Below are 21,834 nucleotides of genomic sequence, written 5' to 3' on the forward strand. Positions count from 1 at the left end.
TTCACCCATGCTAGTGTTGCTAATAGAGGAGGTTGGGGCTGTGAGATATCCTATAAGGGAAGAGTTAGTATATCCAATAAAGTACTAAAATTTATAGGAGTGACTTACAGATTGCATAGTCAAAGTGACGAGTTTTGTAGGAGGAGATACTAAGGAATATGTAGTTGAACTTGGAATAGTTAAAGAGATGTTCTCATTTATAGGAGGAGCTTGTGAAGGTGGTGGTAATATCAGTGAGGTCGAAGCAGTACTATGGGAAGAAGATTTTTTGTTTTCTTCTTTTTCATCATCCAGGTCCACCTGGATGGACGATGGATTTTTAACTTTTTACTATTGAAGATGAAGGCTAATGGTTGAACTGAGAGAAAGATGATAAGCTAGAAACTTACGCATTTTGGGTGTAGGCAAAGCTAAGATAGGTTCAGGTTCGGATTTAGATTCCTTAAAAATCAAGAAGACTGAAGGAGAAAAATATTAATCTTACCCTTAAAAGAAGGGTCGACTGCTATTGCCTTTTGGTATGCTGGCCATTCAACATCCAACCAATACAATCCGGACCATGTAACCCTCTCATTTTCATTAAATTCAATGGGTACAATAAGATTGGCTAGCATAAATCTTGCAGAAGGTTCGAAAGGAGGTCGATGCTTATCTAACCATCTATAGATTGCCTATAGTAGGAGGATCAATCTAGGCACCTACCTAAGATATTTCTAACTATGTTGCTGAACAGAAGCATATTAGTATGATCTTTTCATTTAGCATACTTGACTCCATAAAGATTTTTATATTTTTTGATGGATTTGTAAAGCTCTAAGAGAGTACCTTTATCCGAAGGAAATGCTGATGAAGGTCCACCTGTATCCTGCATGGAAAGTTAAGTCTTAGCTGGTAGAGAAGCTCCACCTTGAGCAATTTGAGTTAAGACATTAGAAACCGGCTCCCATCAGATAATCTTTAAGTAAGCCGCCCACTATGTTAAGAATTCTTTAGTAGTTGCCGATTTAGGATCAAAAGGATGGAATTTAAAGATAGCATATGACTGATTGTAAATGAAATCAGCTAACTCGATGATGGTGGGATCAATAATGAAATTTCAATTGAATGGATCATGGTTTAGGGAGAGCAAAAGAGGACATGATATAGGTTGGGTTAGACCAAACTGATGGGCTACTAGGCTAGGAGAGTATTGTTCAGCTAAACAACTATTGTTTTCGGTTGGTTCGATGATCGAACCGACATGTAAATCCTTAGGAAGAAGGAAAGATTGCCAAAAAAGGTTGGCGGATTTAGCTTGATCCTCAGATGTAGTGGATGAAGATAATAGAAGCCATGAAGGATGAGAGGCATATAGAAAAAGAAAGAAGAAAGAATCTTTTCACTGGTAAGATCCTTCATAAAACTTATAATAGTATTTAGAAAAAGATAAAAAAAAAGATTTTCTAAGTGGGCTAGTTCAAGACCAATGGGCACAGAACAGAGATTGCCAAAGGTTGAAATTCAAAGAAATAAGTATAGAGCTAAGCTTGAAGTAGTCAAAGAGAGCTGTCACAACTTATGGAGCCAGAAGAAATTTCTTCAAATGCTTGAACAAAGAACCTAGTAGAAGGGGTGAGAGATAAATAGGATGATTTTCAGCCAATGCTACTACAAGCCTAAAATGCGCTTTTACTATTTTAATAGACTTGCAACAAAATAAAAATTTACAAATCCAGACAAGATTAGAAAGCCACCGACTCTTAATGTGTAAGAGGACCACTTCGGCTACTATGGAACTCAATATAAGATGACTAGCTGACCATTTTATTTACATATAAGCCAAAGTTGTCAACCAAAATAAAGACATCATATGTGGCTGAGAAATTTTCACCTATTGAACGAAGATCTAATAGGAACCCTAGATCAAGGAGGGTCAGAGTTGACATCCCATGATTGAAATGAAAAATATTAGTAGAAGAGGGCTGGAAGCATGGTACAGCCAGTAATAAAGATTGATTTTCTATCATTTGGAAAGTAAAAAATTTTATAAGGTTCGCAAATCCATGTCGTTCCCAATAGGCACCTTTATAAGAAGAGACATCAGGGGCTTAGCAATCCCAAGATGAGGAGAAAGTAGGCCAGGATCTATGAGAATTAGTACCTTATCAAATAATGGTATTGAAGTTGGACTGCTGATAGAGAAAAGCTTCTTTATGATGGATTGGAAAGATGGAAGAAAAAGATGAAGGGGCAGTAGAGTCGAAGATGGGACTCAAGATGGTGAAGCAAGAGGATTCAGTTATAAGTATCTTGGGATTAAAAGAAGTAAGAATATTGAAGGTCTCAAGTTCTCTTTTACACTTTCATAGTGCTTGGCCAAAAGAAGGGATGAAGACACCATGAGAGAAGCTTGAAACAAGGGCACGAGGGTTAAAGTGAAGATGAACAAAGAGGAGACTTATTGAAATATGGCAATCCTTGGAAACATCCATTCAACAGAAACAACCAAAGAAAAATTGACGCATATAAAGAGCGTTTAATATTTTGAAAATGAAGAATTTACATTTATGACTAAGATTTGAAAGGTTGTTTACTAATTAAATGAGGCCGAGAGAGATGGAGACCAGTGGATGAAATCCAGCACAAGAAAAGATATATGGAGGACATGGAAGAAAGATAGATAGTGCTAGAAACTGTTCTTAAAAGAGATACGGTTACTAAAAAATAGATAAGTGGGGTGTAACTGTATCTTAAACTTATTTAAGATGGATATAACTGTATTAGAGGGCATCAGAAGATTAATGAAAGACTTCAATTTATCTATGTGGTTTCAGCTAATCTTTATCTTATATTTTGAATTGTATTTTCATATTTTGTAGAGGTAGAAGGTAATTCTGTAATCCAGAAGTCCTTGAATTTTTCAGGCAAATCCGAATCTAGTCTTTTTTTGAATCCCTAGCCTTGCGCCATCGGCATACCGTGCATTTCTCTCTGCATTATCAATTTATTGTTCTTCCTAGGTTTCAGCTATGAAACATAGAAAATAGTTATACGGCACGAGAAAATAAAATTCATGGGTTGTAGCATGAAGCACCAATCTCCTAATGACACAAGATAGTGGAACATTTTTTAAGCCTTAGGGTCGGATCCTATAATTTTTTTTTCTTTTTCTTTTAATTGATCCCCAAAGCTCGACTTGCTTTGACACAAGAAAACTGATAATAAATCTACAAAAATACAATATGAAATCAATCCAAGCTGATCTGATTGAAGGCAGCCGATCCGACTGGGAATCAATGTTTGGGAGCCTTGAACATAAAGTCTCATAAATCCGGCCTTGGGCTGATGATGGCTAGGCCTTATCTACCCCGGCCCGTTTGCAATCCGTATCCTAGCTGATGCACTTCTAACCGGGCCGCGCTCTTGTTCTTGCCCATCTTCCCTGCGGCATTCCCTCCATTCCGGCCATAGCTCCTCTCCGCCGCTGCCCGGGCCTTGTGGCTCTCTCCTCGTGCCGCCGTGGCTCCCACGGAGAAACCCTAACCACCGTGGCCGGCAGCCGGAAACCTATCTCCTCCACCCGAATACAATGGAGACGGACCCATCTGCGCCACCGCTCCCGGCGGACGGCGAACCCAGCGCCAGTCTCGTGAAGACAGTCTCCTCCATCCTCCTCTCCTCGCAGGTGCCCTCCGCCCCTCCCCTGGACCAATCCCTCGCCTCCTTCCTCCCCCGCCTCTCCCCACCCTTTATCGCTCCCATCATATCCGCCGCCGCTGCCGCCCCCTCCTTCTCCAGCCCTGCCCTTCTCCTCTCCTTCTACAACCTCTGCCGCCGCCGCTTCCCGGCCCTCTCAAGCAACCCCGCAGCCGCCCTTCCCTCCCTCCTCGCCCTCCTTCGTCCCCTCCTCAGCTTCCGTAAGTTCGCCGACGCCCAGTCCCTCCTCCTCTCCTTCATCCCCCTCGACCGCCCTCGTCTCCTCCACCACCACCTCCTCCGCCCCAACCACCCCCCGTCGAAGGCCCTCCTCGACACTGCAGTTTCCTCCTACGCCCGCCTCCGCCAGCCCCACCTCGCCGAGCAGCTCTTCCAGTCCATGAAGCGCCGCCGCCTCCGCCCCTCCCTCGGCACCGCGAATATCCTTCTTGACGCCCTCATCCGCTCCCCCTCACCCGCCTCCGTCCCCCTCGCCGTCTTCCACGACCTTGTCGACCTCGGCGTCGCCCCCAACACCACCACCTTCAACATCCTCGTCCACGGCTTCTGCTCCCGAGCCCAGTTCGTCGACGCCCTCGCCCTCCTCTCCACCATGGAAGGCTTCGGCTGTTCCCCCGACACCATCACCTACAACACCATCCTCGACGGCTACTGCAAGAAGGGCATGCTCAAGGAGGCCCGTGACCTGCTTGCTGAAATGAAGGCGAGGGGACTGTCCCCCGACCGCTCCACCTACAACACCCTCATCGCAGCCTACTGCCGCCTCGGCTGGCTGAAGGAGGCAACCAAGGCGATCGAGATCATGACGGCGTCCAACTTCCTTCCCGACCTCTGGACCTACAACATGCTTGTTGCTGGGCTCTGCCGGGAGGGCCGGATGGACGAGGCATTCCGGTTGAAGGACGAGATGGAGAAACTCCGAGTGCTGCCCGATATCGTCACCTATAACACGCTTATCAATGGGTGCTTTGAGTGGCGGACTGGCTCGGAGGCGTCCCAGGTATTGGAAGAGATGCGGGACAAGGGCGTCAAGCCGAGCTTGGTCACACACAATACTATGGTCAAAGGGTTGTGCAAGGAAGGGAAGATGGATGAGGCTGTTGATTCTCTGAGGAAGATGGAGGAGGAGGGCTTGTCGCCAGACCTCATAACCTACAATACTTTGATCAGTGCATACTGTAGAGCAGGGAATGTGGCCAAAGCCTTCGACTTGATGGATGAGATGGTGGGAAGAGGTTTCAAGATGGACAATTTTACTCTCAACACTGTCATTCATAACCTCTGTAAGGAGAAGAGGTTTGATGAAGCATGCAAACTGCTCTGTAGCCCCCCAAAGCGTGGTATTGTGCCTGATGAGGTCAGCTATGGCACAGTCATTGCTGCATACTTCAAGGATGAGAACCCGAATGACGCAATGAAGCTTTGGGATGAGATGAATGAGAGAAAGATAATGCCAAATGTAGCAACCTACAATTCGGTGATTGGTGGTCTCTGCAGGTTGGGCAAGATTGAGGAGGCAATTAAGAAATTGAACGAGCTTTTGGAGAGAGGGCTGGTGCCAGATGAGACTACCTACAATACTATTATTCATGGGTACTGTAGAGAAGGGGAATTGGAGAAGGCATTCCAGTTTCATAATAAGATGGTGGAGAATTCATTCAAACCAAATGTTATTACCTGTAATATTCTTATGAATGGGCTCTGTAATGCTGGTAAGGTAGAAAAGGCTCTAAAACTCTTCGAATCATGGGTGTCGAAAGGGAAGAAGGTCGACATTATCACGTACAACACTCTGATAAAGGGGCTGTGCAAAGAAGGGAAGATTGATGCTGCATTAGAGCTTTTTGCTGACATGGAAGAGAAGGGTTTGCGTCCTGATGCTCATAGCTACAATGTTGTTCTATGTGCACTTACCGAAGTGGGAAGATCAGAAGAAGCACAAGGGCTGCTGTCTAAGATGGTTGAAACTGGGAAATTGCCAGAACAATTCACATTCCCTTTGTCTGAAGAAGCCTTTTCTGAAGCTGGAATAGATAGGAAACCAGAGAGGATGCATGATGGAAAGACAGCTGAAGATATGAAAGACAGTTCAGCAACTTATTCGGAATGCATTAGTGATCTGTGCAACCGTGGCCAATTCAAAGAGGCTAAGCTTGTTTTGGAAGAAATGATGCAGAGAGGTATAACTGTTAAGAGTTCTACATATGTTACTTTGATGGATGGATTTATCAAGAGGCAAAAGAGAATGACAAAAGGAGCAGGATAAAATACCTGCGTCAAGGCTCCATGCTTGTGTAATGCCAGTCAGTGCAATGAACAGCATCTGAAGAATAAGAACATTAACTCGGTAAAACTGTTGCCAGAAGCTCAAAGTGGTTGGACGAATTTGATTTGGCCAACATGTTGAGGTTAGAGATTCGAATGCGGTAGCTGTTTGAGTCAATCTTTCTTTGTTCTTCTGCAAATTTTCTGATAATTTTCCATTCTTCTCCAGGTGAGATCATGTGACACAGTTACACTTTTTTTTTTTTTTTGGTAATAATTTCTTGGTACTAATATTGCAAAAGAGAGTTCTAATAAACCTTAATGAACGCATATTGACATGTGTCAATCAAAAACAAATTGCTTAATTGAGGTCTATATTTTATGAAGACAAACTGTTTCTGTAATGTCACTTATGTTGGTGAGAGGTCCTTTCCTTCTAGCGTATAGGTTCGGACAATTGAACGTTATAAACATGCCAAGCATGTTAAATTACTATTAGGTGCATACATGAAACTGAACCCATTTAAATTTTATTGACTAGAAGATGGCAAAATCCATGGAACCACTGAGAAGTACTTGAACATTTCTGTATGACCTCTATATTATTTGCAATAGGTTTCTAATTTATAGTCCAAAAACTTTATTTTCTCTTTGAATCTAGGAAAGCTTTTTGATGTCTGTATGTTGCATTGCTCTTGCGGTAGTATCCCAATGTTTGCTTATCCAACCTAGTCTGTAAATTTATTCTATGATCGAAGGTATTAATCAGATACATCTATATATCAGTGAAAATTTTTCTACTTGGTATGTCCTAGATCGCAATGCACACATATAACTTTTTCGGCAATTCCATTTGGTATGTCCTAGATCGCAATGCACACATATAACTTTTTCGGCAATTCCATTTAATATGCATAGGATGCTATGACTTTGAATATAACCTAATTATTGGGAAGGAGAATGGTTTCAGTTTGTTTCCTCAAATTGAGGAAATCTTAAGAGGAGTTAATAGTAAATGGCAAAACTAAGAAGCTCCTGGGGAAGTTGTTGTCCCTCTCCATATAAGCAAAACTTTTATATGGATGTAAGGAGAACAAGGGACGGTGAGACTGAGAGTTTAGGGAGGGCAGAGAGATTGTAGTATGCAGTGCTTTCTTTTTCCTCCTCCTTTTATTTTTTGGTTCTCTCTCTCTCTCTCTCTCTCTCTCTCTCTCTCTTTTGGGGGGGGGTGGTGGGTGGAGGTCAAATTCTTGGGATGCACAGTCATGAGGCATGAGGAGGCGATTCTTTTGTGTTTTAGCCACAAAAGATACATTGAATGGAAGCAGTTGGTACTTGCCATGTCTACAAAATTTCATGGGTGTATCTAACATTGTACTTGACTTCTCAATACCTAAAAAATCTGAGCCTTTATTGATATGGCCCATGAGATCTATTCCAATTCACCATGCATGTTTGATTAATGGACTTAATCTCTCATGGGATTACAAGCAAAAGCATTTCATGATAGGTATGGTGGGCAGTCATGCAAGTGGTTTAATTTGGTTCTGTCAACATGACTTGATGTTTTTGGAAATTATTTTATGTTTATGAATTTGTCAGGTGCCATACCAATTTTTAAACAGGTTTATTTTATGTTGGCTCCAATTAAACGTCTTAAACTATTCATGGTTATCCATGTTGATTGGATCTTACAAGATAGAAATGGAAACTAATGGATTATTGTAATCAGTTCTTGCTGGGACTGAAAACCAACGTGATTTCATGGTTGCTAAAAAGAATTGGGTTTAATTTGTCCTACTTGCTGCAGATCCACTAGCACCTTTATGAGGGAAACAAGGAGCAAGAGAGTTTTAAGAAATAATCCTTATTATAATTTAAGTTGACGTTAGGGCTTGGTGATTTGATGAGGGTTGCTCTGCATATATCTTTTCAATCCATTGGCTAGTGCCGTTTGACGATTGGATTAGTTGTTATACAGATAACACAACATTCAACAATCTACTCATGTGCTTTTGACTTTAGCTTAATTAAGTATTACTCTGACAATATATTCTTTTTCTCAGACTAGATGAAGGTTCAAATTGGTTGACAACTTGACATAGAGCTGGATGATATGATGAGGTTTGTTCCTTGTATGCCTTTTTGATCTATCCGGTCGCCAGTACTATTTGACCATTGGGTTGTTATGTGGGTAACACAACATTCGACAATTCATTCCTATGTTTTTGTCTTTTTATCCTTAATAAACCATTATTTAGGCATTATACTTTTTTTGTCAAACTAGATCAAGGTTCAAATAAGGAATGGATTATCAATCAATACAATAAAATAAAATCTACATAATAAAGTTAATTGTTGATTTGAACTATGCGGTACTTTATATAGTTAGAAAAAAAATCATCATTTTCACTTCAGATTGTGACATCGATAGAAGCATCATATCTAATTTTGTAAGATGATTGAAAAGAAACACCTGCAGTGAAATTTTGGCACTGTCTTCAACCTTTTGGAACATTCCCCATTCTCACTATACATACTTGCCCTCCTTAAATAAAGACCCTACTTCTATCTTTGATAATTATACTGATTATTTTGTTCTGAGTTACTCATGTCAAATAACAGAGTTGTTGGTAGACGTCAAAGATTCAATGATAATTGTTTTGGTTTCTTAAATGATAAATGGAAAAAGTCATGTTGCATAATGAGATCATTCAATAAATGTGGGAGTACTGATATATGTGGATGATTATTGAAGTCCTCAATTTTCCTGAGCTCTTGCTTCTGCCACCACAGCTACACCCCAGCTAAACCTTGAGAATTGCTTATACAACCCCTTGGATGTCATGTTGTTACTCAAAACAACACTACGTTAACTAGTGTATGTGCTGGACTCTCTTAGGTTACAAATAAAAACGAAAATTTTTACGTAGTTAGGGCTTCACAACCGACAGTTTGCTATCTCTATACTGGTACCATGCACCTATTCACTAGTCACTATTAGTGACAAATTACTCTCATAGAGTTGAATTCAATAATTCTCAAGGTACTTTTATAAATTTATTTTAGTTTCTGTGTTGATTTCTATTCTAGAATGTTTCAGTACTATATGTTTTCGCTGATAGCTCTTGCTTCATTTCCAGGTCGGATAAATCTCAGAAGTCTTATGCTATTATGAGATGCATATTCGATGTATAGTTCAACATTCCAGCCATCAATGATGTTGTTGTACCACAAGACTGAAGAGTCAGGATTGAGATCCTTGTGTAATCATATTTATTTGAGGCATTGATTGAATAGCCAAAAGTTTTGCTTATCCAATCATTATAGCTTAGAAGATTATTTCTGGATGCACCAGTAGCTTGGTGGAAGGCTTTGACAAGATGCATCAAAGGTCTTGGATGATAAGAAATGGTAACAGTCCTCTCCAGTCTTGCACACCATCTAGAATAATTGAAGATCAGCAACATGGTTTATCATATGGCAACTTGCTCAACCTCTTGGCAACAAATTCTTAAATCTTAAAAAAGTGTATACGTTAGCATCCTTGATTTGAAACTTGTAACCAACTTTTAGATTTTTCTTCTTCTTCTTTTTTTTTGACATATCTCTGTTCTTGTAGTTCTTTTCTGCTTGTTTCCATATTATTGCTATTGCTTGTTACAATCCGCCTAGATGAGATGGCAACATTAGCTTGGGAAAATTTAAAAGCTTATGACTGATATCTAAAACAGGCTTTATGTTGTATCGAGAAAATATGACTTGGCAAATCCAATTTGTCCATACAAAGTTGTTTTTCTCAATCAGTTGATAATTTTGCCTTAGGCAGATTGTTACTTTTCTTGATTCTGTTCATTGTAAGATAATTTTGACCTGTACGTTGTGTGTCATGTGAAATCGAAAGCTGAAGGATCAAATAACATGGTGGTACCTAACATGGCCAACCTAAACTATCACACTGTTTGCATTTGCAATGGTGGAACCTTGATTGCAAGGTTTATGAGATCTTTATGACAATATCTCTAACGAATTGATAAAATAATTTCTGCACGTAAAAAAAAAAACAAAGTGGTCAAAGGTTCAATTTTTGAGATGCATTTGATGGTGCTGCTTGTATGCCGGAATCCACCTTGCCGCAGCTCAAATAGTTTGATAAAACTGTGCTTTAAGAAAGAGGGCTGAATGCATCTGAACCAGCAAAAACTTCATTATGGGAGAATTTTATGAAATAAATCTTGGAAAAACTCCATTATGGGAGAATTTTATGAAATAAATCTTGGATAAAAGCTTTAGGTTGTGTTGGGTGCACCGTGTCAGGTAATCTTAGAAGGTAATGTGGATTGCTTTAAGATAAATTATTATTATTAAATTATCAGTAATGTTGATTATTATGTTTGGTACATACAGGTAATATTACAGTAAAATTATTGAAGATCTTGATTGATCTGTTTGGTATGACAATCAGATTATTGGTAATGTGAAATCAAATTTTTAAAATATTTTTGAATTAAATTATCATATGTTTGATACAAATAAAGATCGCAATGGTCTCGCTCAATCCAACAGTAAATATACATGAAAGTAAACCTCACATCTTGAACACGATCAAAGCTCTGGCTTGGTGCTCCCATTTGGAGATCAGCTCCATAATCGGCCATTACCCTCCAGCCAAATTCGACCGCAGGCAGCTTTGCATTCGCCATAGGTAATAAGGAGCACCTCCATGGCTCAGCCCATGGGGCCTTCGGACGAGATCTTAGATGCAGGCAGAGATGGAGGGAGAAAGATGTTATAGGGATCTCAAACTCGGATGGAGGGGCCAAGGAGGCATAGGGTGCCAGCGACAGAGAGTTGGAGGGAAGCGGAGAGGCAGCGGCACGTGAGAGGATCTCAGGCTCTTGCTTGAGGATCTTCTTCTTAGAGGCCTTGGAGTTCACGAGGAGTCTGTGCTGCTCTTCATCGTCATCGCTGTCCTCATTATCTCCACAGCCGTAGGAGAATGGAAGGAGCCCATTGGGATGGGGGGGGCATCTCAGACCTGGGCAGAGGGGCCCAGGAGGCAGGGTGCCGATGATGGAGCGCTAGAGGTAGACCAAAGAGGCAGCGATGTGGCCTAGGAGGACCTTGGGCTTATGCTCAAGGACATTCTCCTTGGAGGTCTTGGAGTTCGCGAGGAGCCCATGCTCCTCTTCATTATTGTCGCTGTCGTCACCATCTCCGCGGTCGTGGAAGGAATGGGAGGAGCTGATTAGGATAGAGGGAGTGTTCCAAACCTAGACGGAGGGGCTAAGGACGTGTGGGGTGCCGGCGATGGAAAGTCAGAGGAGAGCGGAGAAACAGCGGCACGGCATGGGAGGACTTCGGGCTCTTGCTCGAGTACCATCTCGTTGGAGGTTTTGGAGTTCGTAGCCCGTGCTCCTCTTTGTCATCATCGTCGTTGTCACCATCTCCGCAGTCGTGGGATGAATAAGAAGAGCCCATTGGGATGGGAGGAGGATCCCAAACTTGAATGGAGAGGTCAAAGAGATGCGGGGTACAAATGATGGAGAGCTAGGAAAAGAGCGAAGAGGCAGTGATGCGGCATGGAGGATCTCAGACTCTTGCTCGAGGATCCTCTTCTTAGAGATCTTGGAGTTCGTAAGGAGCTCGCGCTCCTTTTCATCGTCATTGTCGCCATCTCTACGTCGTGGGAGGAATAGGAGGAGCCTATGGGGAAGGGGGGAGGGGGAGGCGAAGGTGGAGCTAGCCTCCATCGATGGTGCTATCGCAGTAGGAGAGGTGGGTTTTGTTAGATTTTTTTTTAAGGATAATTTTATCTAAAATTTTTTTTACGATATTACCAAAGAAGTGATAATTTGAATAGCCATCTCTCTCCAAGGCTATCTAGATTGTCTCTTGGGAGGCAATGTGGATTGCCATTTAAAAAACATACTAAGTATAGTAATCTGGTGGGCCTACTTTAAATTACTGACAACTACCAAATGCAACCTCATATATATATATTGCCAAAGAAGTGATAATCTGAATAGCCATCTCTCTCCAAGACTATCTAGATTGTCTCTTGGGAGGCAATGTGGATTACCATTTAAAAAACATACTAAATATAGTAATCTGGTGGGCCTACTTTAAATTACTGACAACTACAAAATGCAACCTCATATATATATATATATATATATATATATATATATATATATATATATATATATATATATATATATATATAGTTGCATCTTTTTGGAATTGGACACCGGAGTTTCCACATTGATAATTAAGTCGTGGGATGTGATATATTATCTTTAAATTATAAAAATATAAAAAATTATATAATTTAGAGATTTCTAATCTATACTTCAAGTAGTCAAAAATTAGACTATTTAAACAATATGAAACAATAGATATTTTTTGACCACTTGATGTGTAGGCTAGGATCTTCAAATCATATGATTTTTGGTATGTGATTAGTTTAAAGATAATAGATTATATATAATGACTTGAATTATCAAACGTGTGGCTCTCATTGTCCAATTCAAAAAAGACACGACTCTTAGGGAGGTAACATGTCTAATCTGGATAAGCTTGCTATATCCATGCTTGAATCTGAACTACATTCATTAGGACCCCAATCCAGTTCCCAGTTCTATTTTGAAAATTAGATCCTGCTGATTGGTATAAGGTATGATCTCAAGGTTAACAAATATCCTATTGCCCATTTTTGGACCTATTCCTATTACATCTTCTCCAAGGTTATAGTCCAACTGAATTTGTGTTTTCAAAATACTTTAACGTGCTTCATAGTCTATAATCATGAATACATCTATTGGATCCACTTCAGTTCAATAATAAGTATAAGCTTGGGTTTTTGACTATTCAACATAGCCACTGAATTTATCAGATTATGTGTTGGCCCATATGTGAACATGCCACTAGACCAACACAAGCGTGTAAGTTCCCCTTCAAAATAACCACATGAGAGGGTTCTCATGAGAATAGATGGGTTTCTAGACAAAAAATATATTAAACCAAAACAAATTAAACCTATGAATAATATTGCAAATCTGATAGTCATCAACAAGGTTAGCTATACTGGTACCGTGAACCAAACTGATTAGGTACCAGGTTGGTATGATATGGTCTTGTACCATACAGGCACAATACATAGCACTGATATTGATAAGGTATCGATATTACCGGAGAAAGAAATCTGGAGGCTTCCAAGGGGCAATTTCGAGGGTTTTTGAGAATCTTGTTGAGAAATCATTGAGTTAGGGCTGGTTCTCATCTTTGATCTGATTGGATTAGAATTTAGGAGGCGATAGCGGTGCAATTCAATAATATTCATCTTTAGAGATCATTACTGCATCTTTAAAACTTGATTTTATCATTGAAGATGAATCTAGAACTTTGGAAGGTGAATGTCTTGCTAGCTTTATAAGAATAGGGGATCTGGGTTTATCTATGTTTTAGAGGAATTTGACGGAGTGTCAGTATGCAGCTTCTCATAGTAATTAATTTAAAAAGAGGGAAGTTGACAAAAAGGGTTGATTCTTTAGAAGAAAGTTGCTTCTCTAATATCACTACTTTGAAATCTTACGCGAGTCTTCAACATTGAGTTTGTCTCCTCGATGAGGTTCTTTAATTCTGAATCCATTATTGTGTGAGATCCTCCTACTTTGATAACAAATAACATGGCAGGGGGGACCGCAGGGGCCCTAGATTCTTCAGGAGAAGAAACAAAGATATGGCAGAACGATGGAGAACAGAAGAGGGATTTAAGAGAAGAGGAGCAATTACAATTCCAGCATAATGAAATCAATAACCCATAATTTTTAAAATGCCAAAGTCATGTTTACGACATTTTTTTTAAAGTAAAAAAGTCATGTTTACAATTTTTAAAAGCTATGTAAATAGAATTTCAATAATAATCACCATAGATAATCTTAATTTGGACCCTGTATCTAATTAAGGGACTCCATTATGACTAAAATTTTATATATTAGATGACAATTGTCGGTAACTGGATCTTTCAATTAATTGTTGACTTAGAATACACTAGAATTTGGCCAATTCCATCAAAATCAATTCTAGATCTTGAAGAGACATTTATAGCAAGTTTAGGATCGCTAAATTTCGATATTTATGTAAAAAGTTAATGCCTGTAAACATATTTGATCCATGCTTAGTGACAAGCTTTTTGACTACTCAAACTGATAAATAAACAAATCTGTATTACATGAACTTAGCTCGCAACATGTCCCTTAATCCCCTTCTCTCTCCCAAATATTATAGGACCACCTCCATGTATGGTCCAAATGAGCCTCTCTCTCCGCATTGTTTTTGTGAAATCCCCTGCTGCTTTCTTAGCAATACTGTATTATTATAGCATATTCTCTTACTCAAAACCGTTACGGCTACAAACAAAAACCATGGACTACTGCTGCAATGTTATCAAGGAAATTAAATTGGTTATATTTTTAAATAAGCTTTCTTCTTCTTATTATTATATTGCGACATTATATCACCCATAACCAGGTTTTACAGCAGATACATGCTTGCAGAAGCAAAATAGTAGCATTATGAATTCTATATTGTAGTAATATTTCTCTGTATTTAAAAATAATACCTTGGATATATCTTGAGAACACTAATATTGGAGAATAATATTTTCTGATAATATCCTCATAAGCAGTGATAGTGTTCTCACCCCTAAAGGCATAATGGTTCTGTTCAAAACAGCCATCTCGAGTCATGACCACAAGTATACGGCCATTAAGGTCAAAGCATATATAAATGGGCCGCCTTCTGCAGACTCGTTTATCCCTTGCACTCATTGTAGCAAAATGTTATTGTAAAAAGAAAAAAGAAATCATGATGACAAAGAACAATTATCTAACCTGATCTACACCAGATTAGACTAAATCAAGCCAGCACATCATGATGGTCATGATGTTTCTGTTTTTTTGCGTTATCAATCATCACACGCAAGATACTCATGACACTTCACCAACAACGTAAGGATCATGGGGACAAGAAGCAAAAATCATTGCCTCTTCATTCCAACACAAACATCCAATGCTTCCACACCCTTGCATGCTAGCACACATGATAGTACATACCAATTCCGATACAGCATATTCTGAAGAAATTGAACTGGGGAAACTCTATACACTAAGACACAGGGCAGGGCCTACAAACACAAAATCTATGAAGTTTGCGAGCTGCAAACTAATCTGGCGAGCTAATGGGGAATGCAATTACATCTGAACAAATGCACATACTGGTACAAGGCAACAGCAGGCCCACAGTAGCTGTTTCTTGTGCCTTATTGAAGTGTGGAATTCCAATGCCAAAGAATACACTTATGCAGTTGTTTCCATGGTCATAACTGCAGAAGCCAAAAACAGCTTTGAATGGGTCCACGAGTTGTGGACACAAAACAATCACACTTATTCCTGCAGGAAGCCATTGTCGTTGAGGTATGATATTATTTGCTCAGCCATGGCTGCTGGAGGAGGACACTCCCCAACTTTTGGTTCTATTACGATCTGAAAAAGAAGATACTATAATTTCAATGCTACCTACATCAGTGGACATGCTATGATGGTGCAACAAAGGCAAATATAAACATTCTACTGAATAAGAATGTGCTGGGACCCCCCACATGCTTGTACATTAAATCCTATTATATCATATGATTGTGTATTTATCCTATAATATGTAATTTGATAAACAGACCCAACTTTAGCTGGTTCAATTCTCTCATTTGTGTTCCTTTACCAGCAAGAAATGAACTCAGAGGGGTGCATTAGGTGTATCTATCGAGGTGTGGACAGAGGAGATGAGTCAGTTGTCAATGCCAAGAAAATTGGATTATGGTAGTAGAGGAAAACCAAAAGGAAAACTGATTGTTCTGGATATGCAGTGAAAAAAGAGGGATATGAAGATGGACAAATATTTTCAGAAGATGAAAGAGAAGAATGATGGGGCCAGTGTAGAGAACAAAAAGAAAAGGCAAACACATACAAATGATATAGAAATTGAATGAAATATATATAATGACTACAGAAAATTCTCCTGTAGGTCATAAAAATTCATCATGACTCACCTCAGAATCCAAGGGTGGCTCATATGGATCATCTATCCCAGTAAAACCTGCAGTTTCACAAAATAAACTTTAAACATCACCATATACAGGGCAAATAGGCTGTATTTTTGGGGCCATGTTTGCCATGTCTCTATGAGAAAATGAAAGAGAATATACACGTTGTCAGGCATCACCTACAAGACCTCATATCAATAAACTAATCAATTTATGGTGCATACCTTTGATCTTTCCTGCACGTGCAAGTTTGTACAGGCCTTTTGGATCCCTTGCTTCACAAACTTCTAGAGGAATATTCATGAATACCTGAATAACTTATTCTTGTCCATAAACCATTCATGATGGCAGGAATCAAATATTGGGGAGGTCAAAAAAATATTTCAATAGGAGTATTTACCTCAATAAATGTAGAATCTGGCAGTAGAGCACGGCAAGCATCACGATCTCTTCTGTAAGGAGATATCAAACTAGCTATGCATATAATACCAGCATCTGCAAAGAGCTTTGCTACTTCCCCTATAAAAAGATTGCGAGGGAACTTAGAAATGATTGGTACAAAATAATATTTCTGTATCAACCTCTCAAAATTTAACCGTGCACTGCTCACATAGAAAGCATGCTGAATATTTGAGAAACACAATTATAAAAAAAAATCCTAGAAGTAGATCATATACACTGGTTAGTAACCGGACGAAAACTTAAATTTGCGATACACTTATTGACTTTGACTAAAAACTGTGTTTGTTAAGAGCAAGAAATAACATAAAAAATTTCCAAAAACACTTACCAATTCTGCGTATATTTTCTTCACGGTCTACTTCTGTGAAACTAAGATCTCGGTTTAGCCCGTGTCTAACATTGTCACCATCAAGGACATATGCCAGGTGTCCTCTGCTGTACAACTCTCGACTCAGCGCACATGCCAGCGTGCTTTTGCCTGAAGTACAAATGCATGACTAAATACAAGAGAAATTGGAAAAAAAAAAATTATTTTGCTGCTAAGACAATTTAATTACATACATATATTTACTACCGCAAAAGACAAGCAGAACAGGCCTAAGATAACTGACGATTGTGCAGACTGGCTACAATGACACCCATTCATGTACACCCAATCAAGAAAAATTGAAACAACAAGGAATCACCATTCCATGTCCTTCGGGACACAATCCAGTAAGTAACATCTAACGTACAAGCTGATTATTATTTTTCAAGAAAATAATAATGGGTTCCTAAAAAACTAATAATAATTGATTTAGAACTTTTGTATACAACTACATCCAAGTGCAAAATATCACAGACATTTGAAAAATGGTTTGTGGTGCTCTGAAACTCCTGTCGTTACAGAATCAATGGCCTCTTCAATGCCACCTATGGTTCCCTTTTTGCCTCCTCTTGCAGCTGAATCAAAAGTCTTAAGATATATTTCCTACACATGTACAGAATCATGTGGATAGGATATCAAGGAATTTAAGCACCTCTGATATAGTGTATATCTGACCAGAAGTAGAGCCACATGAAGAAAGACACAAAGGTCAAGAAGCAATCATGTTTCATAAATTAACAAAAATATACTAGTCTACACTACTTGTGTCATAATCAGTGGTGGAAAAGCACATTTCTCTGATTTCCATATCTCTTATTGTATAGGTCCTTCAAATTTCTAATCTCAGTTGAATGAGAATTCATAAAATGGATCCCAGTTACTTGGAGAAGGCTTGATGGTTAAAATGGTTATCTTTTAGCCAGGTACAACCAATTGAATTTCGAAACATTTGATACAAAAAAGATCAGCATGGTAGTAATTGAAGTTTCCTAGGGTACAGTGATGTTGCCAGTGTAAGTAAAAGCATGCAGATAATATTTTTCTAGATCAAGGGTTGTGCAAGATCTTCATTTTCAATGCTATGTGCTTGAAGGGCATGTTATGCATGAACTTTGTTGGGAAGCAAGGTCCAAAATTTAGTCACAGCTAAATTAGGGATAATATGGATCCTACTAGTGAATGCAAAATGTGAAATGCTCAAAGCAGTTTTCTGGTAATGTCGTGCCCTAGTAGATAAGGTTTCACAATCTCCCCCTTTAGAAATGAGCAACGGCAATTCTATTTTGTTACAGTTTTCCATTTTCATCCTGATTTGCTTTCTTTGATGCTCACACTCATTGATAATATATTGAAGGTTTAAGATATGTACTCATAATACCATGTTAGATAATAAAGGTCCATTTTTGCCAAGTACAAAATGTCTGAACAAAAATGGGTATGAAACAGAACTTCTAAATGTTTAATATTAAGGTTTCCCTGCTACGTAAAATGTGTCTGAAATAGGAATGAACATATTATATACATTTATTTATACATGCTTTTGAACAAATAAGAATCAACTTTACACAGCATGTCAGAACCCCGTTAAGAGAAAGAATAGAATTAGTTGTCCTTTTGTTCAATAAATAAACAAATCTAAACAATCTTTTCTCATAAAAACACATAATAACTGTTGACCATCTTTTCTAAGGATAATTATGTCTACAACTGGTTATCTCATTTAGGGAAATGCTACTTGAAGTTAGTAGAAAAAGGACTTCCTTTGAAAAAAGAAAGAGAAAAATTTAGTAGTAGAAGGCTTTACTCCAGACCATGAATCAGCCTTTGGAGAGGGTTTGTTGGAAGTATTTTCTGATTGCCACACTTCAGAACAAGTTTAGAAAAAACCTTTATCTTCAAGGTCAACTATGAACAAATATTAACATAATGTTAGCCATTTTTACTTGTATATTAGCACATGTTGATTAGAATGATAAAATTCACTAAATGCATGGCAGATACATGTAAGAGTGACTGGTGCTTGTTAGATCAAACTTTCTAACATTACCAAGATTTCCTCTACTTAATAGTGCCATTTTTTGTGGTGAAGATGTTAACATGGTCTGAAAATATCTATATTGATGTTCACTAAAAACTGGATTATTTATGGGGGTTCATGGAGTGTGAAACTAAAATATTCTTTAGTTTTTAAGATATGGCTTATCTTGACAGTTTTTACCAAGTCTAAAATTAGAATAAGCATTCTAAATTCTTTTTTTTTTTTTTGATGGAATTCAAGTGTTTGAATTCACAAAAATTATGTGTCTTTTTGTGCTTTGAATGTGCTGCTACTCAACATAACACAGAGCAACATTATTTTGTCTCATGCATGAAAAGCGCGTGCACGATATGAAGTACTCCAAACTTTATTCTTAATTTTTAAAAAAATGGCCTTGAAGTAAATCAAGTCAAAACATCATCAGCATCACTATCCTCATGTTTGATGCAGTTAGCTGTTCTTTCTGATGGGTTTGTACTGCTAGGCACAAATCACAGGTAACTAGGATATAGTTCAATTTAAAATTACCTGCCATCATGAAAGTAGCAAGTATGGCAACTTTCCACTTTATGTATGATGACTTTTTTTTTTTAATACTAAGTTTCTAGTTTATCTGTGATGACATTTTTTTTAACTTCTAAAGGTGAATAATGTCGTCAATTGTTATATTAACTCAGCATCAGGTCAAAATGACAAAAACAGATATGAACCCGTTAGAAGAGAAGAGATTATCTTTGCATAAACATGAAAATAGATGGTAAAAATGTAGTAAATAGTTTGCACGTTTGAAGGCAATAAGATCTGCACAAACTGAAACTCAATAAAACTAAGCGAACAACTTATAAGAAATCAACATGCCTGAAAAGCTAACAGCTAATAGTAATTTAAAAACACTATGACAAATATATAGTGTTAGAGAGAGAGCCATCAATCTAAGCCATCAACTTCACAAGAACAAGAATTGGATCTAAGTTCAATTTTCAAACAAGCACACCAAACTCAGGTATAGCCTTAGTCAAATAAAGCTAGGTAGCCAAATCAGATCTCAAAAAGAGTAAGCGTCCAAACAACTGATCTAAAACATTTGAATAATTACATGTAATTTAATGAAAATAAAAACTATTAATTAAGAAAAAAGAAAAAAAAAACTACATGTAAAACATCAAGATCTAAGGTGCATCATATCCAGAGACAGTATGCATAGAAACAAGAAGACTGCAATAGTGAAATTTTAACTAGAGCTCATTAAAGAAGCAAGAGGTAACTAAGAAAGTTTCATTAACAAACCTGAACCACTGAGACCTGTGATCCATATGACACATCCCTTCTGCTTGAGCAACTTCTGCCTTCCGAGCTTCCCAACTGGACATTTATGCCATACAATGTTTGTCGAATTCCCAACAGTTGACATGACAAGGTTCTTTTTCCCTAGATCCATCAAGAACAAGAACCAGGCAAGAGATATGCCGCAGAGGCTAACTCAGAAGAGATTTGAAGTTCAATGTGAATTTCAAACTGGTCAACATTGACCAAGAAAAGTGGTCAAGATTCTAAAAAGATTAGAAGAACATGTAATTTTTTTCTTCCATTCATCATTAACCATACATTATTTACTACAAACTTCATGAGGGCAATGAGCATTATTTCTTTAATTCTCTTCACATTTAGCTTCCCTTCTTTCCCTTCTACCTAGCAAATAATGTCATCAAGTGTAAGGTATACAAAGAGAGGCATCTTTGGAACTCATATCACTACCATTTTCTGTGTGAAGGTCCCACGAGCCCATAAAAATGGTCCCAAACCTATAACAGCCAAAGGGGAGTCACCGATTGAAAAAGGAAAAGATCCATCCGCTCGTACGGCAAGATAATGGACCTGTTGGTCACAACCACCAAACCTCCAAACAACGAATCTTTCATCATTCCTATCCCAATTTAAACATAAAATTCGACGTTAAACCAATTGCAGCACTAGTCAAAATCGCAAACAGGATGAGGAAGACTGGAAGTTGACCCAAATTTGAGATTTCCTTGGAAGATTTCAAGAACCGGTCCTTCAACAATCCCAGCCACATTTAGATGAAAAGTTCGAAGCAGAATGGAATGGAGATCTTCTTGAAAAAAAAATTCGCAGACTATTAGCAATTCTTGGAAGGGAAAGTAATCGAGATACCTGAAGCGGAGCCATTGGAGACTTCGACGGAGGTCATCTGGACGGTCTCGGTCGTCTCTTTGCCCGGAGACACGGTGAGGATCGGGGGGAGGGGGCGCGGCCGGGTGGCCACCAGCCCAATGCTCCGCCGCCACCGGCCGACGGGGTCCGAGGTAGCAGAGAGCCCCACCCTGGGCGTCGGCCGGAGGGTGGCTGGAATGGCGCGCGAGACCATCTCTTCACGGCTTGCCGGCGGGCGCGGGGAGGGGAACGGGGCGCGTTCGCTGCGGTGCGCGGCGGCTATAAATGGGAATGAGACAGAGCATCGAGATTTCTGCAACCGAATTCTGTGGATTTCCTTCCGATTTTTTATGAGTATCCCATCTCGGTTTGGATTGCATTTTTTATAAAAAAAATTAAAAAAAGTAATCCATTAATGGTTTGAAGAAAGAAAGGGCGAGGGTGGCACGTCTTCGGAGAACAGCAGGAAATAAATTCAGATTTATAGATAGAAGAAAAATGTTTTTTTTTTTTTTGATACAATGAATGGTTGTTGTCTCGCAAAATGACAGAGTGAGAGAGATGAAGCAGTGGTGGAGCGGTGGTTGTAACGTGCGGCTATGGATTTACACCTAAGGAAACCGTACGTAGAAAAAATTATGAAAAAGGGCCGTGATATCTTAGGAGATTCGGGTGTGAGTCATGTGACAAGCGGAAAACATTTATTTATTTTTTAAATCAATTATTAAATATTGT

The 21,834-nt window shown here is 38.9% G+C and overlaps 2 protein-coding genes across 3 annotated transcripts; one reads left to right on the plus strand and one right to left on the minus strand.

Annotated features, from left to right (window-relative positions):
- The first annotated feature begins 3,390 nt into the window (after positions 1 to 3,390).
- On the plus strand, positions 3,391 to 9,881 carry LOC105057943 (uncharacterized). 2 transcript variants are annotated; one of them, XM_010940667.4, is made up of 3 exons: positions 3,391 to 6,190; positions 8,028 to 8,085; positions 9,105 to 9,881. In XM_010940667.4, exon 1 carries the CDS (start codon positions 3,569 to 3,571, stop codon positions 5,960 to 5,962), a length of 2,394 nt encoding a protein of 797 aa, XP_010938969.1. In that variant the 5' UTR covers positions 3,391 to 3,568; the 3' UTR covers positions 5,963 to 6,190; positions 8,028 to 8,085; positions 9,105 to 9,881. The 2 variants fall into 2 exon arrangements, with proteins under 2 accessions (XP_010938969.1, XP_010938970.1); XM_010940668.4 differs by lacking the exon at positions 8,028 to 8,085.
- Positions 9,882 to 14,984: 5,103 nt separating this feature from the next.
- Positions 14,985 to 21,547, minus strand: LOC105057941 (adenylyl-sulfate kinase 3). Its single transcript, XM_010940665.4, has 7 exons — positions 21,100 to 21,547; positions 20,215 to 20,355; positions 16,851 to 17,000; positions 16,461 to 16,579; positions 16,285 to 16,369; positions 16,067 to 16,113; positions 14,985 to 15,506 (listed from the first exon to the last, which is right to left on the minus strand). Exons 1-7 carry the CDS (start codon positions 21,311 to 21,313, stop codon positions 15,408 to 15,410), a joined length of 855 nt encoding a protein of 284 aa, XP_010938967.1. The 5' UTR covers positions 21,314 to 21,547; the 3' UTR covers positions 14,985 to 15,407.
- Between the last annotated feature and the right edge of the window lie 287 nt (positions 21,548 to 21,834).

This window comes from Elaeis guineensis, chromosome 15, assembly GCF_000442705.2.
Source record: "Elaeis guineensis isolate ETL-2024a chromosome 15, EG11, whole genome shotgun sequence".
NCBI classification, from domain to species: Eukaryota; Viridiplantae; Streptophyta; class Magnoliopsida; order Arecales; family Arecaceae; genus Elaeis; species Elaeis guineensis.